Source organism: Lutra lutra, chromosome 1, assembly GCF_902655055.1.
Source record: "Lutra lutra chromosome 1, mLutLut1.2, whole genome shotgun sequence".
NCBI classification, from domain to species: Eukaryota; Metazoa; Chordata; class Mammalia; order Carnivora; family Mustelidae; genus Lutra; species Lutra lutra.
This window is the reverse complement of record NC_062278.1, coordinates 84,830,592-84,855,341: the sequence shown is the minus strand read 5'-3', so window position 1 is coordinate 84,855,341 and position 24,750 is coordinate 84,830,592. Positions and strand designations below refer to the sequence as shown.

Below are 24,750 nucleotides of genomic sequence, written 5' to 3'. Positions count from 1 at the left end.
CTCATCTCTGGCATGTTTAGTATGGAAAGCATGGTTGATTTTCATTCAGCTACTGGAGAAAGGTATTCTACAATGACAGATAGCCTTATCAAAATTACAATTAGCTGGCTTTCTCTGTAGGGACTAGCAGTTGGGTAAGTAAGACTGAAGTGAGAGCTTTCACCAGTTTCCTCAGAAATGATTTCCCCATCATGGGTATTTGGTCAACTGATGAGGTCTAGTATGAACATACAGTTCTAGAAGAATGAGCCGGGATCTGCTAATATTTTTAAAAGGAACACTTAGTAAATGCTGATCTCTAAGTAATAAATTTTCAATTTATTTAATTTTCAAGAAATGTTTTAAAAAATATGTTTTTCCTTTAAGATTAACATGCTCATTCTGCTTAGATTGTTTGGAGTGCTTTTTATTCTGCTTTTTACAATAAGGTGAAAAAAAAGACTCAAAATGGTTTCATAATACATGGAAGATGAAATCTCACATGGATAGCATATAGTTTGATTCTTACATATGCATGATTAATCAAAATTGTGTCTTTAAATGATGACTTGATATTTTCCAATTTTACTCAAATACTACTGTGTATCATTTATTTTACCACTGTTATTTTTATTAACAGTATGACATTTTCATGCGTTGTTAAATTTTACACTAGTTTTAATATTCACAATGTTTGGCTAAGTTCAAATCAGCAAATATTCAAGCCTACATGAGAAATGAATGAAATAGTACCTTTTTACATTATCAGCTAACTGCTTTTTAAGAGTAAAAAGTTAATATTGGGATTTAAAAACCTAAATTTCCAATGTTACTGTTAATTCAACCATATGTATATTATTCAGGCCACAGGACTACCCATTAGCCTTTCTTGTCGGAGGGCAATTAATCTCTTGAACCATTTTTCCTCAGCATCGGCTTTCTCAATAAATAACTGAAATAAGAAAAAGAAAAAGAAAAAATGTTACTGTTTGCCAATAATTTGGATTTGCCCTTATGCAACATAAATTACCTTTACAGAATACATCTTTTAGCACAAGATTTGGATACTGTTTAAACTTTTGGTGACTTCTCAACTGAAGATAATCTATTTGGAATTAATAATGTTCAGAAAGTCCTGACTAATATCAACATTGTCTGTTAACAATTTTATGGTGCACCTTGTGAAGTTTATTTCCTACATACTCTCTCAGAGACACAGTGGAATGCCACGACTTCAGAGCAGAGAGCAAAATATGTCGATGACAGGCTCAATTCAATGAACCAACTAGAGCTCAGACAGATTTAGATCTTTAATGCTAGATTTAAAAAACAGCCAAACTTCTTTTTTTTTTTTTTTTTTTTTTTGCTTATTTTTGTTAAGCATAGAAAGAATATTTCTAAAAGTCAGACAAAATGATTTGGCTCATACAGGCTTCAAATCCATGTAACTGCTCTAAGGGACAGGGGTCAGCTGCCTATTTCTAGCCAACAGGAACATATGAATCCATTGCTTCCAATAGGCTTCTTGTCACCAGCACAAAATAACAACAGTTTAAACTCATTTCAGTCAACTAGACTTCAGTGGACATTGTTCTGATCTAAAGATCTTACATTTGGATGGGCCAGAGAATTGTCATCTTGGTACTTGATGGCTGTGGGGATGCTGCTGGGATCTATTTCTTTCTCACTACTGGGTGGGTCAGCAGCTCCTGGTGCTGGTCCTGATGTCACAGGTGTGTGCTTCACCTCACCAGGTTCCACGGACTGAAACATCATACAGAAATAGTTCATTAATTAGATCACAAGATGAATTAAAATTTGCCTTAACAATATTTTTTATTTTGAATAGTAATTGTTCATTTAGTCTCTTTGAGATAAAAAGATCCTGCTGGTCCTGATGTCACAGTTGTGTGCTTCACCTCACCAGGTTCCATGGACTGAAACATCATACAGAAATAGTTCATTAATTAGATCACAAGATGAATTAAAATTTGCCTTAACAATATTTTTTATTTTGAATAGTAATTGTTCATTTAGTCTCTTTGAGATAAAAAGACCCTGGGTGACTGAATAAGAAACAATTCTTAAAACAAGACCACAAATACAAAAAATATGGAGATAATGTTGATCATTTTTTTATATAAGCATATTTTTCTTGAGAAATTGGGATGTATGAGTCTATCTATAGAAAAACATATTTCATAAATCTAAATTCTATTAGTCAAAACAAGCAACAAAGCTCCAGCATTCATCTGGTCTCTTTAGAGGTGAAAAGCAAATTCAAAGTTTGTTTAGTTTTTGCTTTTTAAATAAAAGCCTCAGTGAAATATAATTCACATATCACAATTCATATAGCCTTCAGCATATCCACAAGAGTTTTGCAACCAACACCACAAGCAACTTCAGAACATTTTCATATTCCTCCCACAAAACCCCATACCCATTAGTACTCGCTAATCCCCATTTCTCCCAGCCTCCCCATCCCTACGCAACCACTCATCTATTTTCTGTCACTATGGATTTGCTTATTCTGGACACTTCACACAAAAGATCATACATTAGGTAATTTTTTTTAAAAGATTTTATTTATTTATTTAACAGAGATCACAAGCAGGCTGAGAGGCAGGCAGAGAGAGAGGAGGAAGCAGCATCCCCACCGAGCAGAAAGCCTGATGTGGGGCTCGATCCCAGAACCCTGGGATCATGACCTGAGCCGAAGGCAGAGGCTTTAACCCACTGAGCCACCCAGGTGCCCCACATTAGGTAATTTTTTTTTGTTGTTGGTTTGTTTTGTTTTCTGTGACTGGCTTATTTCATTGAGCATGCTTTCAAGGTCCCCCCCCCCCCCCTGAAAGGCTGAAGCATGTATCAGTACATCATTCCATTTTATTGCTGAATGATATTCCATCATTCAGGGGCCATACAAGGGGCCAGGCACTGGGCTCAGAGCTGCAGACATGAGGACTGGTAAATCATTGCTGCTGCCTGGAAGACACCAGCAATGTTGCGCTCTCTTGGGTTAAATCCCATGCCTCCCTATCTGAGAAAGGAAAAGGCCAGGAAAGTGGCTAACTAGCAGCGAGGCTGCAGGGATAACATGAAATGGACTAGACGAGAAACTGAAATCGGAAGTTAAAATAACCCAAGATGACTGGGAGATTAATTCCACCACTCAACCTTTTTTCTACACCCACTGGTTCTATATGTGTAGTTTTTGAACCACCATTTTCTTTTAATTTAGCTACTTCTGAACATCCACTTCTCTGAGTGAAGGGTAAAACAGATGTCACTGGGAAAAAACACCTAGAAAATGAAATCTATATGAATTAGTTAATCCTTTCTTAGAATGATTTATCTTAGAACTGGATTCCATGTTTTCAGTATTTATTGAATGCTACTAACTGCTAAGCACTGGGTACACAAGGGAGAGTAAAATAGGTATGTTCTCTGTACCACATGGAGATTACATTTTGCTAATGGAACCTACAGATTACTAACAAATAGATATCAAAATAAAGACAATCGCAAATTTTAACAAGGGACATATAGATACTTAAAGACATAACCGTTATATCTGGCAGTTTTCTTCTAGTATTTTGAAGCCAGTACTCCCCCCCCCCCCCCACCTCCATCACCAGGTGTCAAACTTTTCTGTCTCCAACATACTGGGCCGAGAAGGTCTATAGGCCTGTGTGATATTATACTGACCCTTTATAAAACCAAGGACGTAGATCAGTAAAGCCTAACACTCTGCAATAGGGAAAGGTGGGAAGTATGCTAATCTAATGAGGTCCAGACATCATTTTTTTGGTAGTCTATGCTGCAATCAGAGAATAGAGGAGCATGTCATTCTGCCTGTCTTAGCTGTGCTTTGATGGGGCTTAGACTGGCAGTATCGAACTGCCTCGAAGAATTGCAGAGTGCTGTTGTTCTTGTTGTCAAAGATGTGGATCGCACATATTCAGGTGGCAGAGGTACAACATTCTATTATATCAGTGAACGATCTCATTCTGTTTTTACCTACAGTACATTAACATTTTCTTTCAGAAGTGCTTATACACATTTCAGGTAAAGTTTTCAGAGATTAGGATCAGAGCATGGAAGTTATTATTTAAATGGGTAGTTAAAAAATATATGACAAGAATCATCAGTTGCTTCTTTAAGTGAGGAAAACTGCTGGAGAAATTTTGACTATAAAAAAAACTCAACAGAGCCACTATCAAGTATCTGGCTTTGAGTAGCACTGCCACCTGGTGGTTTGGACTGGAAAACTTGTTTCAAAAACAGACTTCCAAGGAAAAAAGAGTAAGTTAGACACTGCTGCTTAAGGTTATTTACTCTCTTTCTGAACATAGGTGGATATCTGCCAGCTACAAGCATTTCAGGGTTGAATAACTGGCAATAAGCTTATCTGTGACAGCAGTTTGGAAACAAACTGCATCTTGGTTCCTGAAGCTGATGATCTAGCAGAGGCTATCAGATTATCTACTCACACAAGAGAGAGATGATTGCAGAGAGTTAACCTGTTAAATCGATATGTGTTGACAGAGACACAATGTCTAGAATGTTGCTGGTAATAGCCACTTTCTGGTAACAGCTCCTTAGCTTAATTAGTGGAATTCACACTGGTGAACACTATCAGTTGAAGGGGTTGTGAGTATAGAGAAGCCTTTTTCAGGGATACAAACTTTATGCCAGTGTACGTAGAGCTGTCCAGAAGAGAAACATGTTGAAACCTGGGTCATCAGTAACTTAGTCCTCAAGAGAGTTAGTCTTTGCTATGCATCAGGGATAGCCCCTATCTCCCCATGATCTGGATGAAATGGTCCTCAAGATAATTTACCTCCCTTTGCTAAGTAATCTCCTGATAAATAATTCAGCTTCTTGGGCATCCTGAATTGCTACCTTATATTGCAGACACAGACATTTTAGAAACTGGAAAGGGATATCGTTTTCTAAACTAATAAATTGGCCTTCTGTTTTATATTACAGTTGAGTGTAAATTTATTCACTGTTGGCCCATCACTGCTTTTCTGATCATTTTGAAATGCAGTGACTAACAAAAGTCCAGTGTTGGATGGCTAATACTTTAGACTGTTGTACATTCACTAAGGTAAATGCCATTTTCTCTCTCTCTCTTTTTTTTTTTTTTAAAGATTTTATTTATTTATTTGACAGAGATCACAAGGAGGCAGAGAGGCAGGTGGAGAGAGAGGAGGAAGCAGGCTCCCTGCCGAGCAGAGAGCCAGATGCGGGGCTCAATCCCAGGATCCCAGGATTCCGGGATCATGACCTGAGCTGAAGGCAGAGGCTTTAACCCACTGAGCCACCCAGGCGCCCCTGTCTTTTTTTTTCTTTTTTTTTTTTTAGCATATTCCCCCATTAGTGAATGCATGCTTTCTTTATACGTCAATAGGAACGTGCATTGAGTTCACAATTATGAGAGACACCGAATGACTAAAAACAAACACGGGGTCTGGGGTTGAATCAATTTTGTGTGAATGTTCTTTCTTGTCATTTATTAGTACTTTGACCATGGGTTCTTTTTTTTTTTAAATTTTATTTATTTATTTGACAGAGAGAGATCACAAGTAGATGGAGAGGCAGTCAGAGAGAGAGAGAGGGAAGCAGGCTCTCCGCTGAGCAGAGAGCCCGATGCGGGACTCGATCCCAGGACCCCAAGATCATGACCCGAGCTGAAGGCAGCGGCTCAACCCACTGAGTCACCCAGGCTCCCTTGACCATGGGTTCTAAAATTTGTTGAGCCTTAGCTTGCTTAGTTTTAAATAAAGGTTACTGGGATTTTAGATAAATATGTTAAATGTCTAGCATTAATGGTAGCCATTATTATTTTAGTCACTTTAAATTATTTAAATATAAAAAACAAGGTGGGGCTATGTTACAACATTGTTTTACATCATTTGGTTAGTGTTTTAATGTTTCTGAATGCTGTGCTGAAACAAACTGGCCCGAAGCTTCTGTCTGTACACTGAACCAGTAAGCTACTATGTAAGCTGTGAAGTAAATTTTTTAATTATTTGCTTAGTAATACAATAGGTCACCAAGACTCCAATGAGAATTTTAGGGTCTATAAACCATAAAAAATTACATAAAACAAGCTGTGACCCAACCAAAATGAGAATCTTTGCATCTCCAATTCCTTTTAAGAATGCCATAGCCAGGGGCACCTGGATGTCTCAGTGGGTTAAAGCCTCTGCCTTTGGCTGAGGTCATGATACCAGGGTCCTGGGATCAAGCCCCGCATCGGGCTCTCTGCTCAGCGGGGAGCCTGCTTCTCCCACTCTCTCTCTGCCTGCCTCTCTGCCTACTGTGATCTCTGTCTGTCAAATAAATGAATAAAATCTTAAAAAGGAAAAAAAAAAAAAGAACACCATAGCCAAATGCAGCCCTCAGCATTCAGGAAGAGGAAGAGGTGGAACAGAAGCAGGGAGAGAAAGAATAATAACAGCTTTTATTTCTTGAGTGTCAGGCACTTGGCTAACTGTTTTATGTAAAGTAACTTGCTCATCCTTATAAAAACTTCTGCCAGGGTTATTACCTCCTTTTAAGATAAGAGAGCCATGGGGTTCTCATGTGGTTTAAGGACACACAGTCAGTCAATGGCACAATCAGACCTGAACCCACATCTGTCTGACCGTACATCTCATGTTTTTGACCACTGCTTCCCAACGGCTAAACCCAAGATTTATTTTTATTTGGTTTTAATTTTAGAGGAAAGAAATAAAGATGTTGGTAAAATATTTTAATTAAATAAATTTTTAAGTGGCTCAGCTCACAGTGCTGCATTAGTATTTCTAGGCTGCTTTTGCTTCTCCATCATACTAGCCAGCTCAAGGCTTTCCAGAATTGATTTTATTTCTTTGTGTGAATTATTGTTAAGGGGCACCTCTTTTAAAAGACAGCTGAAACAGTAGATGAGTTGCTCTCACACAGATTCATGAATGTTCCTTTTGAAACTGAGAGAATTTATTTATTTATTTTAGAGAGAGTGAGAGTGAGAGCTCGTGCAAGGTGGGAGAGGCAGAGGGAAAGAGAGAGAATCTCAGACTCCCTGATGAGCGTGGAGCTCTATGTGGGGCTTGATTTCACGACCCTGAGATCATGACCTGAGCTGAAATGAAGAGTCAGATGCTTAACCAACTGAGCCACCCAGGTGCCCCAGGAGGCCCCTATTTCATCTTAGTCTTCCCTATCCCTTATGGTGGCATCTGAATTAGAAGTGCAAGAAAAACTGTATTGAAGGTAAGAGAAAATTCCAACTTGGCAATGAAAACTAAAACAGAAACTAATTATTAAAATAATTAATAATGATGGTCCTTTTGCTCAGATATATAGGTGAAATTCCTTTATACTGGTCCCATGGAAAGCCATTTAACTATACTGGGTTTTGTTAGAGATTTAGGAAGAAGACTTTTTCCCTTGGATTTAGTCAGTTAGCTTAAGATAAATAACCTTCAGATGTTATGGGAAATAATCTTTTAAAACTCTTCTAGTGGCTGCAGTGAGGTGAAAACATTATTAATTCTGTAATGGAAATATACAGATATTATTACGTTTATACCTTTCAAAAGACTTTCAAGGTAAAATCAGATCTAAAGATTTTCTGTGTTTTTCAACAACAGGTCTGCCTTACTGGTGAGCATGGAAACTAGGGGAAGATTAAAAAATGTAAATGGGATAAGGTGTTGATACTTAAGACAGAATGAGAACCTATAGTAGAAGTTTTTAAGCACTATGCTTAATTTACAGAATGTGCACAGATATAAAACAATTTAGATGCTAGAGTATGTTATCTAAAAATAAGCATTTATTGGATCAAGAGCCATGTTAGATATTTGATACTCATTATATTTATTCCTCAACAACTCCAAAAAGTAGGTGTTATTGGTTCTATTTTATGAATTTGGAAACTGAGGGCTGAAGAGGTTGAGAAACTTGCTAAAGACCATAAATCATGGCAGGAAGTTTGCAAGTTAAAATTCAAACTCACATCCCCTTGAGTCCTAAGTTCCACCCTCTTTCCTCTATATCAGGTACACTTCTGATCAATTTCCTTGTTCATTGCTGGTTTTGCTAGTTATTGGAAGAGCTGCCAGTATCTTGGAGGGAAAACAATTGAATTAAAAATAAGTTTAATAATTTTTTAAAAAGAATTCATTTATTTGAGAGAGTGTGAGAGAGATTACAAGTGGGGTGGGGGGAAGGGTAGAGGGAGAAGCAGACTCCTTGCTGAGCAAGGAGCCAGATCTGGACTCGATCCCAGGGCACTGAGATCATGACTTGAGCTGGAAGCAGCCGCTTAACTGACCCGAGCCACCCAGGCACCCCCAAAAAAGTTTATTATTAATAATTACTATCAAAAGAGGAAAAGTTGTTTAGTGGAAAACCTGGTGTATTAACTAGAGAGGAATAAGTATTTCCACAGAAAGAAAATGCTGTTTATCTTCAGTGAGTCCAGTGAGACCTGGGAAGTCAGGGTGAACCTCAGAAAACAAATATTAGGAAAGTAAATTACAATTCTTTTAGGACATATGAATGACCTTTTAATATGTAAGATATTCAAGAGTAAGGTATTAAATAAAATGAGCAACTATACTTATGGATGTCCATTTTACAGTTCCACCCTTTTTTAGGAGTCGTGTTGGTACACTATAGAAAGTTCAAATGAAATCGGCAAACGAAGGCAGGGACCATGGCTAACCAGGGCTGGCCGGTGCTGTGTACCCAGGCGCGCAGCACATGCTCAAGTCACCTCTCCAGGAAGATTTAAAATGTATATGGTAACTGAAAAGATGTTCATGTCACTAGCAATAAAAGAAATGCTAATAGGAAAACAGAAGGTCAATTTTCACCTGGCTATCTATCAGGTCAGTAAATGGGAAAAAGGACTTGGTGTTAACCAGGGTGTGAGAGGCAGACATCTCCTTGTACTTGTGGGCAGAATCTGTATTGGGACAGTGTGTGTGGAGGATGACTTTGGGAACATGTGTGAAAATAAATAATATTAACCTTAAGCAGATAACTCCATCTTGAAAAACTTGATCTTAAGGGGATAAGAATGGATATTTACAAACATGTATGTCATACCTTCAGGGTTACAACTACTTAAATATCTAGTATCAGAGGAAAAAATTAGATGAATTATGACAAATTTGTCAGCAGGATACTTTACAGTCATTAATATATTTACAGATACAGAATATTTTTGAATAAGTGGTAATAATACCATGTCTTCATTACATGTATGTTATTAAAGAATACATGCATCTTACAGTGGAATGCCTTTTCCGACTAAAGGAACAGATTCCTAAAGGCGGCCCTGATAATAATTGAAAGAATATATGCAATATTCAACAGAAATAAAATGCCAATCAAAACTTTTACTGGAGTTGAATAAGTGATACCCATCTGGGCTGAGAGTGTAGATACGTGTTACTATTTGGGTAATAATCTGATGGTTAAAGCTCTCTTCTAACTTTTCTCTAGCAGTGTCAATTCAAAAAGTCGATGCAGACACTTGAAAAGAAAACTATATGTTCATGAAATGCATATTACTGCTTTGAACTGTTGACATTTTACTTTGTCTTCTCAGTGAATTTTAAAATAAAAATGGCATCAGATATATTTTTACAAGTTAAACTTGAACTGCTTCTCACTGATTCATTCTCTCTCTCTCAATAACACGCTGACACTCGCTCACCCTACTTCATCTATCTGTTAGAAGAAGCACTTACATTTAAGTAAAATCCATTAATAAAGCATCTCCTCAGTGGGAATCTAAAGGCTTATTCATAATGTCTGGATGAAAACTTACCTTTTTGACTTCTTTACTTGATCTGAATGTCTGCTGAACAAAAGAATCACTTTCAATGGCTTCAATTTCTTTTACTCTTTTTACTTGTTCGACCAGGGTGGCTTGGTCTAAAAAAAAGGGGGGGGTATAATGTCAGTATATTTTGGTGTGTAAGCTTGTTAACAACACTATTCTAAGCAAGCTTCTTTCTTTCTATGAAGTAATTTTTATGACTTCTGGAATTTAACTGGATGAAAAGATGTTATAGTTAAGCTCTAACAAAAAACCATTTTCCTCTTGAGATCCGCAAATATCACATTCCTACACACCAAGGCTCTCACCTAAAACCTAATAACACATTGCTGAGAAGGCAATGCTATAATGATCCAAGCTAATCTGGGCTAATCTTGGGGGAGGGCCTTAAATATTAAAAAAAAATTATCATGGAAATACATGTAAAAGGAATTAGCAGCACAATGAATCCATTTGCACCTATAGCCCAGCTTCTATAGTCAGGAACTCTGTTACTTCATATTTATTCATCCTCACTTCATTTTTTTAAAAAAGATTTTATTTATTTGACAGAGAGAGAGAGCGAGCGCAAGTAGACAGAGAGCCAGGCGGAGGAAGAGGGAGAAGCAGGCTCCGCTGAGTGGGGAGCATGACATTGGGCTCGATCCCAGGACTCTGGGATCATGACCTGAGCTGAAGGCAGAGGCTTAACCAATGAGCCACCCAGTTGCCCCTCACTTCATTTTTTTGGGTAGACCTGGAGTACTCAAAAGTAACTCCCAGACATCGTGCTATATCACCCCTAAATATTTAGTAGGCATTTCAGATAAAGACTTAAAAAAACCAAACAGTATTAATTACAATACCATTAATTACAATACCATCTTCACATCTGATAATATTATGAATAATGCCTTAATATCATCTTATACAGTTCATGTTTAATTTTCACTGATTGTCCAAAAAAAAAAAAAAATGTCTTTTTTACAAGTAGTTTTTTTACAAGTACAAGAAACAGGATCCAAACAAGGTCCACACCTTAGACCTCATTGTTAAGTATCTTAAATCCCTTTTAATGACTGACTGTCTTCAGTTTGTCCCTTCCATTGCCATTTATATATTGAAGGGAATAGATTATTCACATTTGAAAATTTTCTACATTCTAGATCTGGCTGATTTTATTCTCATGATGTAATTTAACATGTTCCTCTATTCCTCAAATTTCGTGTAAACCAATAGTTAGATCTAGAGGCTGGATTACTTCAGGTTCAATTTCTTTCGGTCAAGGATACATCATAGGTGATGCTGTGTAATTCTCATTACACCGTATTGGGATGTGTTTCTCCCAATTTTAAGGATGTTAAGATTGATCAGTGGGTCCAAGGTGATGTCGGCCTGACTCTATTATAAAGTTCTTCATCAACCTCTCACTTAACGTTTTCAGCAGACATTAATGTTTGTTGATTAGAGCCATCATTTCATGAGATGTTGCAAAATGGGTGATTTTTCTAATTCTGTTATTCTCCCTGCATTTATTAGCTCTGATTCCTCTGTTATGAAGAACTTCTCTTACTGACTGTGAGGTAGTTTGTACAGGAAAGGTAGAATAAATGTTTAATTTTCCCCTTTACTTGTCGATCGTGATCCAGAGGTAAGCATTATGAGTTCTTGAATATTTATATGCTTAATATATTTTATTGTATGTAATCATTTTCATATTTTGTTGCTCCAATTATTCTACCTTTGGGCAGTGGGGACCTCCTGAGGTTGGTCCTGCATCCTTTCGATATGACCGCTTATAGTTAAGGGGTGACAAGATGTTCTAGGCTCATCTTGCACAGTTCCTGCCCGACACCTCAACTTAGCCATTTCTCCAAAGGGCTCGGACTCCTTTGAGTGGGGAATGATATTTATTTAAAGACAGTAACTGGAGCACCAGGGGTGTTCACTGTTCATGGATTGTCACTGCTTCTCAGCTTTTTCAGTGGGTAGGATAGGAAATGCATATTTTAAGAAAAAAAAAAGTGATAGGAGTTCATGCTGATACTAGCAATCAAATTAAAGATTAGAGGACTTTTAAGGTCTCTGATTTTATATTTCTTTGTCTTTTCTCTCACTTTAAAACTCTTAAGTCTTGGGGCACCTGGATGGCTCAGTGGGTTAAAGCCTCTGCCTTCGGCTCAGGTCATGATCCCAGGGTCCTGGGATCGAGCCCCGCATTGGGCTCTCTGCTCAGGAGGGAGCCTGCTTCCCCCTTTCTCTCTGCCTGCCTCTCTGCCTACTTGTGACCTCTCTCTCCCTCTCTCTCTCTGTCAAATAAATAAAAAATATCTTAAAAAAAAGATTAGAGGACTTTTAAGGTCTCTGATTTTATATTTCTTTGTTTTTTCTCTCACTATAAAACTTTTAAATCTTGGGGCACCTGGGTGGGTCAGTGGGTTGGGCCTCTGCCTTCAGCTTGGGTCATGATCTCAGGGTCCTGGGATTGATTGAGTCCCGTATCGGGCTCTCTGCTCAGTGGGGAGCCTGCTTCCCCTTCTCTCTGCCTGCTGCTCTGTCTACTTGTGATCTCTCTCTGTGTCAAATAAATACATAAAATCTTTAAAAACAACTTAGGTCTTAATGATATTATCAAAAGTATTAGTTGTTTCTCTCTCTCTCTCTCTCTTTTTAAAGATTTGTCACAGAGAGAAGGAGATCATAAGTAGGCAGAGAGGCAAGCAGAGAGGGGGAAGCAGGCTCCCCGCTGAGAAGAGAGCCTGATGTGGGGCTCGATCCCGGGACCCTGAGATCATGACCTGAGCTGAAAGCAGACACTTAACCCACTGAGCCATTCTTAGTTGTTTCTCTTAATATGAGAGTTGAGTATATATTAGTTTCAAAGTAAAAAGATTAATATCACTATTAACAAGATGAATTAATACAGTTTAAAATTTCTTTATGATTCTTTTTGATGTCAGGAATTATTCCACTGATGAACTGTCAAAACTGTATACTCAAGAGTTACCTGAAATAATTCTCCATGTGCTTAGGCTACCAACAAGATATATAGCTAGGTTCAATTTGTTTTAATTCATTTTTGATGGAGGTCTTGCTTTCTGTTTTATTGTTCTTGTGATTAATGTTAATAAATTTTTAAAATATTTAATTTATTTATATGTCAGAGAGAAAGACAGAGAGAGAGAGCACAAGCAAGGGGAAGTGCAGGGAGAGAGAGCAGCAGGCTCCCCACTCAGCACGGAGCCCGATGTGGGACATGATTCCCACGACCCCAGGCAAACTGAAGGCAGATGCTTAACCAATTGAGCCACCCAGGCTTCCCTAATATTAGTATTTTTTTTTTAGGATTTTATTATTTATTTGACAGAGAGAGATCACAAGTAGACAGAGAGGCAGGCAGGCAGAGAGAGAGAGAGAGAGAGGGAAGCAGGCTCCCTGTCAGCAGAGAGCCCGATGCGGAACTCGATCCCAGGACCCTGAGATCATGACCTAAGCCGAAGGCAGCGGCTTAACCCACTGAGCCACCCAGGCACCCCAATATTAGTATTTTTTATTTGAGTATAGTTGACACATAATGTTATATTAGTTTCAGGTATACAACATAGTAATTCATATGTTATTATATGTTATATACTACTAGATGTAATTATATGTTATATACTATGGTCACCACAAGTGTAGCTACTATCATAATAAAATACTATCATGATACCATTGATTATATTCTGTATACTATACCTTTTGTTCTCAAGACTTACTCATTCCATTACTGGAAGCCTGTACCTCTTTTTTCCCTTCACTCATTTTGCCCATATCCCAACCTCTCTCCCCTCTGGCAACTGCCAGTTTATTCTCTGTATTTGTAGAATACAAATCTGAATCTGCTTTTTGTTATTCACTTGTTTTGTTTTTTTAGATTCCACATATAAGTGAAATCATATGGTATTTTCCTTTTTCTGACTTATTTCACTTAGCATAATAGCCTCTAGGTCCAACCATGTTGTTGCAAATGGCAAGATTTCTTTTCCTTTTAATGGCTGTGTAATATTCCAGTCTGTCTGTGTGTATGTGTGTACACACCCCACATCTCTGCCCATTTGCCTATCCACGGACACTGAGGTTGCTTCCATATCTTGGCTATTGTAAATAATGCTGCAAAAGACATAGGGGTGCATATTATCTTTCTGAATTTGTGTTTTTGTTTTCTTTGGGTAAATGTCTAGTAGTGGAATTATGGAATTACTGGACCATGTGGTATTTCTATTTTTTTTTTAAAGATTTTATTTATTTATTTGACAGAGAGAGAGATCACAAGCAGGCAGAGAGGCAGGCAGAGAGAGAAGAGGAAGCAGGCTCCCTGCTGAGCAGAGAGCCCGATGCGGGGCTCGATCCCAGGACCCTGAGATCATGACCTGAGCCGAAGGCAGCGGCTTAACCCACTGAGCCACCCAGGTGCCCCGGTATTTCTATTTTTAACTTTTTTTTTTTTTTAAAGATTTTATTTATTTGACAGACAGAGATCACAAGTAGGCAGAGAGGCAAGCAGAGAGAGAGGGGGGAAAGCAGGCTCCCTGCCAAGCAGAGAGCCTGATGTGGGGCTCAATCCCAGGACCTGAGATCATGACCTGAGCTGAAGGCAGAGGCTTAACCCACTGAGCCACTCAGGCGCCCCTATTTTTAACTTTTTGAGGAACTTCATTCTGTTTTCCAGAGTGGCTGCACCAGCTAACATTCCCACAGTACACAAGGGTTCCTTTATCTCCATGTCCTTGACAACACTTGTTATTTCTTGTCTTTAATATTATTTTTTAGTTGCATAAAACACATGATTCCAAAGTCAAAATGTAAAATATCATTCAGAGAAGTCTAAGTTTCCTTTCCTATCCCATTCTCTCAGGTCTTCCCCCAATTCATAGGTAACCAGTTTTATTAGATTTTGGTTTTTACCCTTCCTTTTTTTTCTTTCTGAAAATATAAGTATACAAATTCACTTCTTTCTTACACAAAATTAACATACTACACATTATGTCTTTAATATCATTCCACCCTAGTATAGAGACTTTCCCATTCTATTTTACAGCTGTATAGTTATCTGTTTTATGGTTTCATGATTTTTTTTTTTTCCTACCAATGCCCTATTGGTGGTCATTTGAGTTGTTTTCAGTCTTTTGCTCTTCCAATTAGTGCTTTAAGAAATGTATTGTTTCATATTTTTCTTTTTTCCACAGGAAAAATGTAACATTATGATTCACACACTCTGTTTAAACTCTTGCTCTAAGCTGATATGAATACATAGCTGAATTAGGAGCTACTGTATATTCAACAAACACCTAAAAATTTGGGGGATTTTAGACTTTCTGGACAATAACTAGATTTATATCCTAAGAAACAACCATAAAAAGTGGTTTGACAATAAGGTAGTTGTTTGCATCAAAGTAATTTCTATATCCCTACAGATCTAAACATAAAATACTAAGTGTTACAAAGAGTATGAAAAGAAATTTGGTTTAAAAATTTCAATAAAAATTAACTATTTATGAAAAATCTTTGTTTCAACTTTTGTCCAATTGTAAATTGTAATTATACAAACTTATGCAACCTCCAGTTTATTTAAGGGAAAGACAGTCTTCTGGAAATGTGTCCCTGACAGCTCTAACCAGTCCTTTCTCATGTGAAAAATAATGCATGGAATGTCTGGAAGTAATAGCTGCTAGAGCCCACACTCCCAATTTAAGAAGACTATATTTGCAACATAAAAGAAAGTACTGTCAGTGTCATGGTTGAGCAAATAGTTCCACACGTTTTAGAATAAAAGCTCCTGTGAATTTTAATTATGCAGTGTACTAATTGAGCATATCAAATGAGGAGATTTTTTGCCCAGCTAATTTATTAATGTGAACATATATATTCCAGTGGATGATATTTTTATTACTTACATATATAATAGTGTTAATATGGCAGAGAAAAGTCATAATGGATACCATTCCATGTGATCCAACTTTAATTTGTCAATGTGAAAATACACTTGTTTGTATAGGTCTTAGTTAATCTCACTATTATTTCACCATCGTTAATTCCCAATCAAAAGACAGTATTTCAGACTTCAGGATGATGTCTCATATATATCAACCATTTGAAGCCTTGGGTTTTTTCTCTAACATATTCTCTCATTTGGATTTACAAAGCACATCATTAGTATTAAAAGTCAGAGGTGAGCTCACAAATAGTACTTGATGTCTAAAGCTTATAGTGTTTGCAGCTTCAAATATGGACGTACAACCAGCTCCTAATACAAATAAAAGTATTATCATAGAAGCTGGCCCAAGGGCCAGTATGTTTAACAAAATAGCATTGGAGAAATTATAAAGGAAGGAAGGAAAAAGATTAGAGAAAACCAGAACGTTATCTTTATGTTTCTTTAAAGATCACTTCAGGCCTAACAAAGTGACAGGACAGATAAGAGAAAACCAGTTTGCCTGACTTACAATATGAAAATAAACCAATGTAGCTTTTACCTTTCAATGTGGGAACCATTTTACCAGTGATATTTAAATTAAAGAGTAAGAGAGAGTTATTTAAGTTAAAATTTGAAAAATTCATGGGAGAGTTACATTTTTAGTCTTGTAAATAGCTAATCTTCATGCTGTTTGAAAACAGGCATAAAACATTTTTTTTTTAATATTTTATTTTTTATTTGACAGAGAGACAGAGATCACAAGCAGGCAGAGAGGCAGGCAGAGGGAGATGGAGAGGGAGAAGCAGGCTCTCCACTGAGCAGAGAGCCCAATGTGGGGCTCGATCCCAGGACCCTGAGATCATGACCTGAGCCGAAGGCAGAGGCCTAACCCGCTGAGGCACCCAAGTGCCCCCATAAAACATGTATTAAAGGGCTTCATACTCAAAATTTAAATACCAATGTCTGCAAATATAGGTCTTGAATATAATCCTGTCATTTTGGGAAGCGGAATAAAACACATCAATAAGATACAACAAATTGCTTTAAATTCAGGTTCTTAAATTTTACATACCAATTTGTCACTGAAAATTTTTTTACCAATTTTAAGAACAGGAGAAATGTGAATGAAAACTACTCATCATTTATATGCTTGGAATAAATGCCTAGCATATAAAGTATCTTTATTCACCAGCTGTGAGGTAAAAATAAAGATAAGGAACAATGTTAGTGGGAGAATCAAAATTACAGGATGTTTTAGACATTAACATGGTAAACATGAAGGAAAGATATCTATTAGCATTTCATCCTATTTTATAAACACATTACTGGTAAATAAAATGACTTTCATAGGTAGTTTGTAAAATTTCAGTAGAAGGGATACATATTTCATATTAAAATAAAAAACACCGGAGTCAGAAAGCAAAGTCACTACAGACTAAAAACAATCAATACTAACTCACCACGCGGGAAATCATTTTGCTCCTTTTGTGATAAAAAATTAAAATCAAACATGTTATTTGTTACGTTGATGTTATATTATACAAATTAGGCTCACCAACCACTTCAAGTTATATTTGACAATTTGACACAATTTGACACAACTTTCACAGAATTAGAAAAAATATTATCAAATGATACACAAATTTAAGATTAGTGAGTAAAGATGGTAAGGTCCAATATAACCTTTTATCTGAAAAGGCAAAATTTTACTCTATACTCCATTTGTAGATTACACAAACCATTCTCTAAACTGGCAGCAATGCTAGGCTGAGAACAGCAGATGGCACTATTACTCAAGATGTAATCATGGGATAGCAGCCAACATGAGTTCCATGAAAGATACCTTACACACGAAAATCTCATCTTCAACTGACTCCTTCTGAATATTAATATTTTATGAATTTCCCCAAAGTTAAAATACATTTTATGTTACAAAGAGTTTGGGTCAGTTAACTTCATAGTTACTGAGGTACTCATGCTACTCTTCCAGTAAAAAAAATATTTATATACTAATAGTACTGCTATAAATACATGAATAACACAAAAGAATATCTTATTTTCGGTTTAAATTGACTCAAATTTTAGCTAAGAATGGGCACATCTATGAAATTCGTTTATGGTAAAATATCGATACTGAAAGCAAAACAGTCTTTGAAATGTAAAGCATTTTCAAGTTCTGTTGTAAGAATTTTTAAAAAAGAAAACAACAGACTTTGGCCAATAAACAAACAAAAAAAGGTAGTTATTCAGTAAACTCTAAACAAAACCTACCTGGAAAAAGCCAGTAAGCTTACTTGAAATTCTAAAGTTATTATACCAATTTCTCATGAACACAAATTTTAACAAAATGTAGCCATTCTTTTCCCTTCAAAACAGTACATTTTAAATAAGTTTTTTTTTTTCATAAAATATGCAAAGCATATATTAGAAATTCATTTAACCTGAACATTTTAAGGTTGTTCATAGGACCCAGATCCCTGGGCAAAAATTCCTAGAACTGATACCCACAAATAACTAGAAAGATGAGAAAACTTTTTAAGTAGAAAGTGGCTGGTCTATTGCTCTTCTGGAAGCTGTTAATACTGGGCCAGGTTATATATGTCAATGAGGCTCCTGAAGCCTTCTAATAACCCTTCTTGGATAAGGCCCAAGACAGACTAATCTTATTAAACTGCTTTCTGTATCAAATTAAGTAACAGGAATAATTTTAATGTGACTGTACCAGTGAAGAGTTTCTGAGAAACATTTTAATAAGTGAAAGTGAACTGGGTATCAAGCTAGGCTTTATTAAAAACAAAATGCACACAGAATGCCTCATTTAGCTCCTCTCACCTAAAATGCTCTCACCTTTTCTCAATATTCCCTATTACCTTCTCTTGCCACTGGTGAGAAAAGGGCCTCTTCCATAATTCATTTGCCTCTTAGCATATGTTGCCTTGCACTGATACTAATCTCTTCATTAGTGAAAGCTTCATTTCCCCAGCTGGAGGGAACATAACTTTCTGTGTCAACTCCAGGACTTAGTGTTGTATGCTTTATTACTTAGTAAGCAGTCAATAAACTTTGGTTGAAAAATTGAAAGGATGTTAAAGTAACCATTAAAAAATAAAACTTCTTGGGGGGATGTCAACTTATAAGAAGTTTTGTAACTTAAAAAATTAAGTGTCTTTAAGCAGTTAGTTTTAATAGCTCTGGGTTCAGATTATCTGGATTAAACCCTCTCTCTGCTATTTACTGTGTAACCCTGGGCAAGTGGTTCAAGTTGTAATGGTCTCAGTGTTCTTCTCTGTGCAATGGGAATAAACATCATGGAATAGCTGAGGTTGACTCTCTCCTTCCCTCCCTTCCTAACTCTCCTTTCCTCCTTTCAGATACTGGAGCACATTCAATGCACTAGGCATTGTTCTACAAACAAGGGTTTAGAAACAAATAAGAGTTTCCTTCCTCATGGAGCTTATACCTTCATGGGAGAGACAAGTAATAAACACATAAACAATATAATATCAAGAAAAACAGAGCAGCATAGAGGGCTAGAAAGGAGAAAGGGAGCTATTTCAGATGGGATGAGCAGGGAAATCCTCTCTGACATGGTAAATCCAGCAGAGAGAAGAAGCAGGTAAAGGAAGAAGGCAAGAAAATGTAGGAGATGAGGGGCGCCTGGGTGGCTCAGTGGGTTAAGCCGCTGCCTTCGGCTCAGGTCATGATCTCGGAGTCCTGGGATGGAGCCCCGCATCGGGCTCTCTGCTCAGCAGGGAGCCTGCTTCCTCCTCTCTCTCTGCCTGCCTCTCTGCCTGCTTGTGATCTCTCTGTCAAATAAATAAATAAAATCTTTAAAAAAAAAAAAAAAAAGAAAATGTAGATGATACGTGTGCTAGCCCAAGGTGAGGAAACACTAAAAGCACTTAATAAATGACAGACTAGACATAGTACTTGAGTGCTAATTTAGTCAGAGTAGTAAAGACATGGAAGTTGCCTAACAAGTTTACATAAAAACTTTTCAATTTCTGGCCATATGGTTTCAGGCTGGCAACCTTTTTTCAGCCTGGTAATACTGGCTTTAGCTCACACCTCTCATGGCATCGCCTGTGGTGTGGCAGGCCTGGGAAAGACTGGAAGAGATGACAGGGCTACACACATCTTTGAGAAGGCACAAAAGGCCGAAGTTTTATCAGCTGCCAAGACACTGGATCCACCCGGATTCACTGAACACTGCAGGCTGAATGGGGGAGCAGTGTTTCCCCCGGACACATGGCCCTCAGCCTCCAATCTCAAGAGATGGGAAAGGCTCTGTCTCTTCCTAAGGGTGTCTAGGAACACAAACTCCCCAAAATAGTAGTTGTGTGGTTATAAAGAAATGGGCTTATAAAGCAAATGTATTTTACTTAAGTGTCTGTCAATATCCTAGAATGCCTTTCCAGTGAGGAAGGTCACAAAGGCTAATTTTTCATTTAAATGGTTGTTGAAAAGGCCGGATGAGCTGTTCTGGTAGAAGGAGTAAAATCCCAGCACTAACAGAAGCTTACATTATGGCACTCTACACAAAGCACTACACATGGATTACCTCTGTTAACTCGCATAACCATGAGAGATAATACTATTATTATTCTCATTGTACAGATGAGAAACTAAGGTGAAGTAACGTGGTCAAGGTCACATAACTAGCTGGTGATAGAAATGGGGGACCTGGGGCGCCTGGGTGGCTCAGTGGGTTAAGCTGCTGCCTTCGGCTCAGGTCATGATCTCAGGGTCCTGGGATCGAGTCCCACGTCGGGCTCTCTGCTCAGCAAGAAGCCTGCTTCCCTCTCTCTCTCTCTCTCTCTATGCCTTCCTCTCCGTCTACTTGTGATCTCTCTCTGTCAAATAAATAAATAAAATCTTTAAAAAAAAAAAAAGAAATGGGGGACCTAGTCATTGTGATCAAGTCATTAATTCCTTGTCAAATAAATTCTTTACCCACACCTGCCAAACAAATTATTTTTTCCCTCTTTCCCATCCATTTACTAGAAATAATAAGTGTTCTTGGGATTGTTCTTATTCTGTATTTTAATGCTTTATTTGATGCCATAAATATTATCTTGGTCTTCTGGCATTATCTTGAGCTAGGTTGCAAACAGTATTTTTAGAAGCTTACATATTTGAAAAAGTATTGAAAGAATTATGTACGTCACATCCCCCAAACCTTTGTTAATATATTAAAAAATAAGTTTTTAGAGAACTGCATTCTTTCCCCTAAGCCTGAAAACAACCTGACTAGTAAATTACCACTTCAGAGCTGTTCTTTATTTATTGTGTAGCAACTGTTGTTGCAAAAAACTAGAACGGCTTCTGTACATTTGGCTAAACCAATAACCACCGTGTAACCTACTAAATAGACTATTGCCTTATGCTTTTTCAAGTGTAACAAACATGAGTAGTCAAATCTACTTTAACACAGTGGTAAGAAATAATAATGCCAACAAGGCTAAAAGCTACTGGAGATTTCTTATTTTAACAGGACTGAAGAAAGGAATATAATTCAAGGTATACCAGATAAAGAGGGCAGAATACAGAATGTGAAGTTGCTGTTTGCTGTCCATTTTCATTCTAAAATTCTTATTGACTCTAATTAAAATTCTGGAGATGGAAGAGTTGTCTGTTTCCAAGGAACTTGCAGTGAATGCTGTCTGCCAGCCATCTCTAAACACCCCATAACCACACACAACTTGCTTGTCAGGAGAGCTAATGCAGACATTACGGGGCACACCACATTTGTCACTGTGGCTAATATCAGAGATACGCAGCTCTTTTTTCTTAGCACACAAAAGCAAGATATGTAATTCAATGCTCAATTTACCCTTGTCTCGCAGGAGATTTTTCCCCGCTAATTGATAGAAATTAAGCCATTAATCAAGCCACTAGCCATCATTCAAACCAGAGAAGATGAATACAAACTTTCATCATAACCACCTTCCCCATTTTAGTGTTCATTAGCATTAATTTTTAATGCAATTATGCTATTCTTTTACGCTGAGCTCATAAATTACTGCTCTTTTGTTGCTGGCTGGCCTTGTAAAATCCAAACTAATGCTTTATGCTCTGATCTTAAAGGCAATTACTAGGTTCTTCTATCTTTTATATCTTTGCATCCCAATAACCTTTATATATAATGAACACCCAGGACTGACTATGCCTGTTTGTTTTTTTAATGCCTCTATATAAATCTCTGTGGACATATAAATGTAGTTAAATGTATCTACAACAAACATATATATGTATACACACACACCACATACCTTATAAAATATAGATGTTAATATCAAAATAAGATCTCACAAATTCATATGGTAGTTCAGGTTCAAATGTAATAATACATGATTAAAATGTAATGCATCATTGTATTAAAGTTATAATTTTATAACAAATGAGAGATAGGACTATTAATAGCAGCTGACTATTATATGCATATTTCAGGGTCAAACAACTACTAAAAAAAGAATAACTATGGCATACCAAAACCCCTTAGTTCTTTACCTAGGGTTAATGTTTAATGTTTAAATCCTTATTTTTAAGAAAACTGTGTTGGAACCTGGAAATGAATGAGATGAAAATGAAGAGCACTCAAAGATTAAAAGAACCATTTATCCAAAAGTGTGTTTACAATTGCATTTAAGAACTCCACAGTCTTCTATTTTGCAAAGCAGATGCATCAGTTGATATAAGGATGACACTAGTAAAAGGATAGATTTCCAGACACAAACACTGAACCCAGAGGCAATCTACTCCTTCTACTAATCTGGGGAAAGTCAGAAGTTGTATTCCCCTTATGGTCCCCAAAAAGCACTGGTTATACTCACTCCTAGGTCCAGAGGAGATTAAAAAAAAAAAAGTAAATAAGACCAACAAAAACTCTGCAACTCTCTTATATCAACCCAGTAATGCCTTAGCCTTTGCAAGTTGTTGTGTTCTGGCCACCCACTAGCTAGAGAAAGCATGCATATGTGGCATTAAGATTAATGAAATAAAACTTATTGGGAGAAGAAAACTTAATGGGAAAATATCAGAAGCACTGGTGTTGGTGCCAGCCCAGTCACCTCTCAGAGTTGCGTAGCTGCTGCCTCCCACTAACACCAGGGTACTGGGGTAGGGAGTAGAGAGTGCACTCAGAAATCTTCCACCAAAAACAAAAACAAAACAAAGGGGTTTTTTTGAATCATTAACATAAGATTATCTTCTGTCTTCTCTCACGGCTTGTTCTTTGTTTGATTTCATCTTTAATAGAAAGTTATACATGGACTAGAAGCAGTGGGGCTTAATTCTGCGAGGACGGGGATTCGTTCCACCAAGGGACTTGCTCTGCCAGGAAAAGCGGGACAGCCTCAACTCAAGTGTTTTGTGATCTGTTCCTTTATGATCTTAGAAGCAAACAGGTAACTAACATATTGTATTTGGACATTTAAGTTGTCAATACAAAGCTGTGAATTCTAAGATGTCTTCTTATAAGCATTTTGTATTAGGCTTCATAAGCTTATAGAAAATAGTCGGTGGCCCCATGTGCCTTAATTTCCTTAACACATTGAAAAAATGCTGGGGTTCAGAAACAAATTGACGTCAATTCAACCCGTATGTATTTAGTGCCTTTATCTGGCAGGTGCTGGAGATTTCTGGTTGAAATGACATCTTTTTTGATTCTGAAACAGATATAATTTTTGGTAATAAATAATATCCCCATTTTTCAAATACAGCATTTGATACTCTCAACATTTAAGAGGTACCAAAAGAGGCAGAGGTGGAATATGAAACCAAGTCTTTGTACTTCATATTCCATATGGTTCTCATTGAACCAGATGCCTCCTTAGCTTTTGAATCTGATAACCTTTACATGATGAGGCATTATGATTGTTTATGCTTATTTTATATGCTTATCAAATTTATATACAATTCTGATATTTTTAAAAAAAGATTTTATTTTAGAGAGACAGAGAGAAGAGGGAGACAGGCAGAGGGAGAAGGAAAAAATCTTAAGCAGGCTCTATGCTGACATGGAGCCTGGCACAGGGTTCAACTCCATAACCCCAAGATCATGACCTGAGCTGAAATCAAGAGTTGGATGCTTAACAGACTGAGCCACCCAAGTGCCCCTCAATTTTTTTTTTTTTCAATTTTGATCCTTTAAACAGAGATGAGGTAGGGAGAATGGTAGTGAACAGCAGAAGATATTAATTCCTTTTTCTTTTCTTTTCTTTATTTATTTGAGAGAGAGAGAAGGATCACAAGTAGGCAGAGAGGCAGACAGAGAGAGAGGGGGAAGCAGGCTCCCCGCTGAGCAGAGAGCCTGATGTGGGGTCTGATCCCAGAACCCTGAGATCACGACCTAAGCCAAAGGCAGAGTCTTAACCGACTGAGCCACCCAGGTGCCCCATTAATTTCTTTTTCTTAAAAGCAGAGTATTTTGCTATGTTAATGAAGTGCAGCATATAAAATCATTGCATTTAAAGAAACCCAGTATGGGTTAGTCTGCATTTTCTAGAATTTCATACAAATGGTAAACTCTTTAATGTCTGATGTTTTTGACTCAGTTTGTTTTTTTGCAGTATAGCTCTGTGTTGTGGGGTAGATCTATGGTTTGTTCCTTTCATTACTGGTAGAATTCTATCACATGAATAGTCACAATTTGTTTATCCATTCACCTGTTGATAGGCATTTGGGTTGTTTCCAATTTCTGGCTTTTGAGACTAAAGTTACTATAACATTTACTTAAAGTCTGCATATTTTCGCTTCTCTTGGGTAAATATATAATACTGTAATGGCTGAATTATATGGTTAAGTTTGTATTTCTCTGATGACTAATGATATTGAGCATTCTGTAATACACTATCGGCCACTCATTTCTTTTTTTTTTAAAGATTTATTTGAGAGAGAGAAAGAACGAAAGCTGGGGAGGGGAAGGGAAAGAGGGAGAGAGTGAGAGGGAGAGAGAGAGAGAAGCAGACCCTCGCTGAGTAGGAAGCCC

At 37.2% G+C, this 24,750-nt stretch overlaps 1 protein-coding gene across 1 annotated transcript in view; it reads right to left on the bottom strand.

Moving 5' to 3' along the window:
• Positions 1-378: 378 nt before the first annotated feature.
• The window catches only part of RSRC1 (arginine and serine rich coiled-coil 1), a 434,436-nt gene continuing 410,064 nt past the window's right edge, over positions 379-24,750 (bottom strand). Inside the window, exons 9-11 of the mRNA XM_047727597.1 lie at positions 9,815-9,921; positions 1,591-1,743; positions 379-931 (exon numbers count right to left, since the gene is read on the bottom strand). Coding sequence (XP_047583553.1) covers positions 839-931; positions 1,591-1,743; positions 9,815-9,921 — 353 coding nt within the window. The 3' untranslated portion in view covers positions 379-838. The remainder of the gene's footprint in view (positions 932-1,590; positions 1,744-9,814; positions 9,922-24,750) is intronic.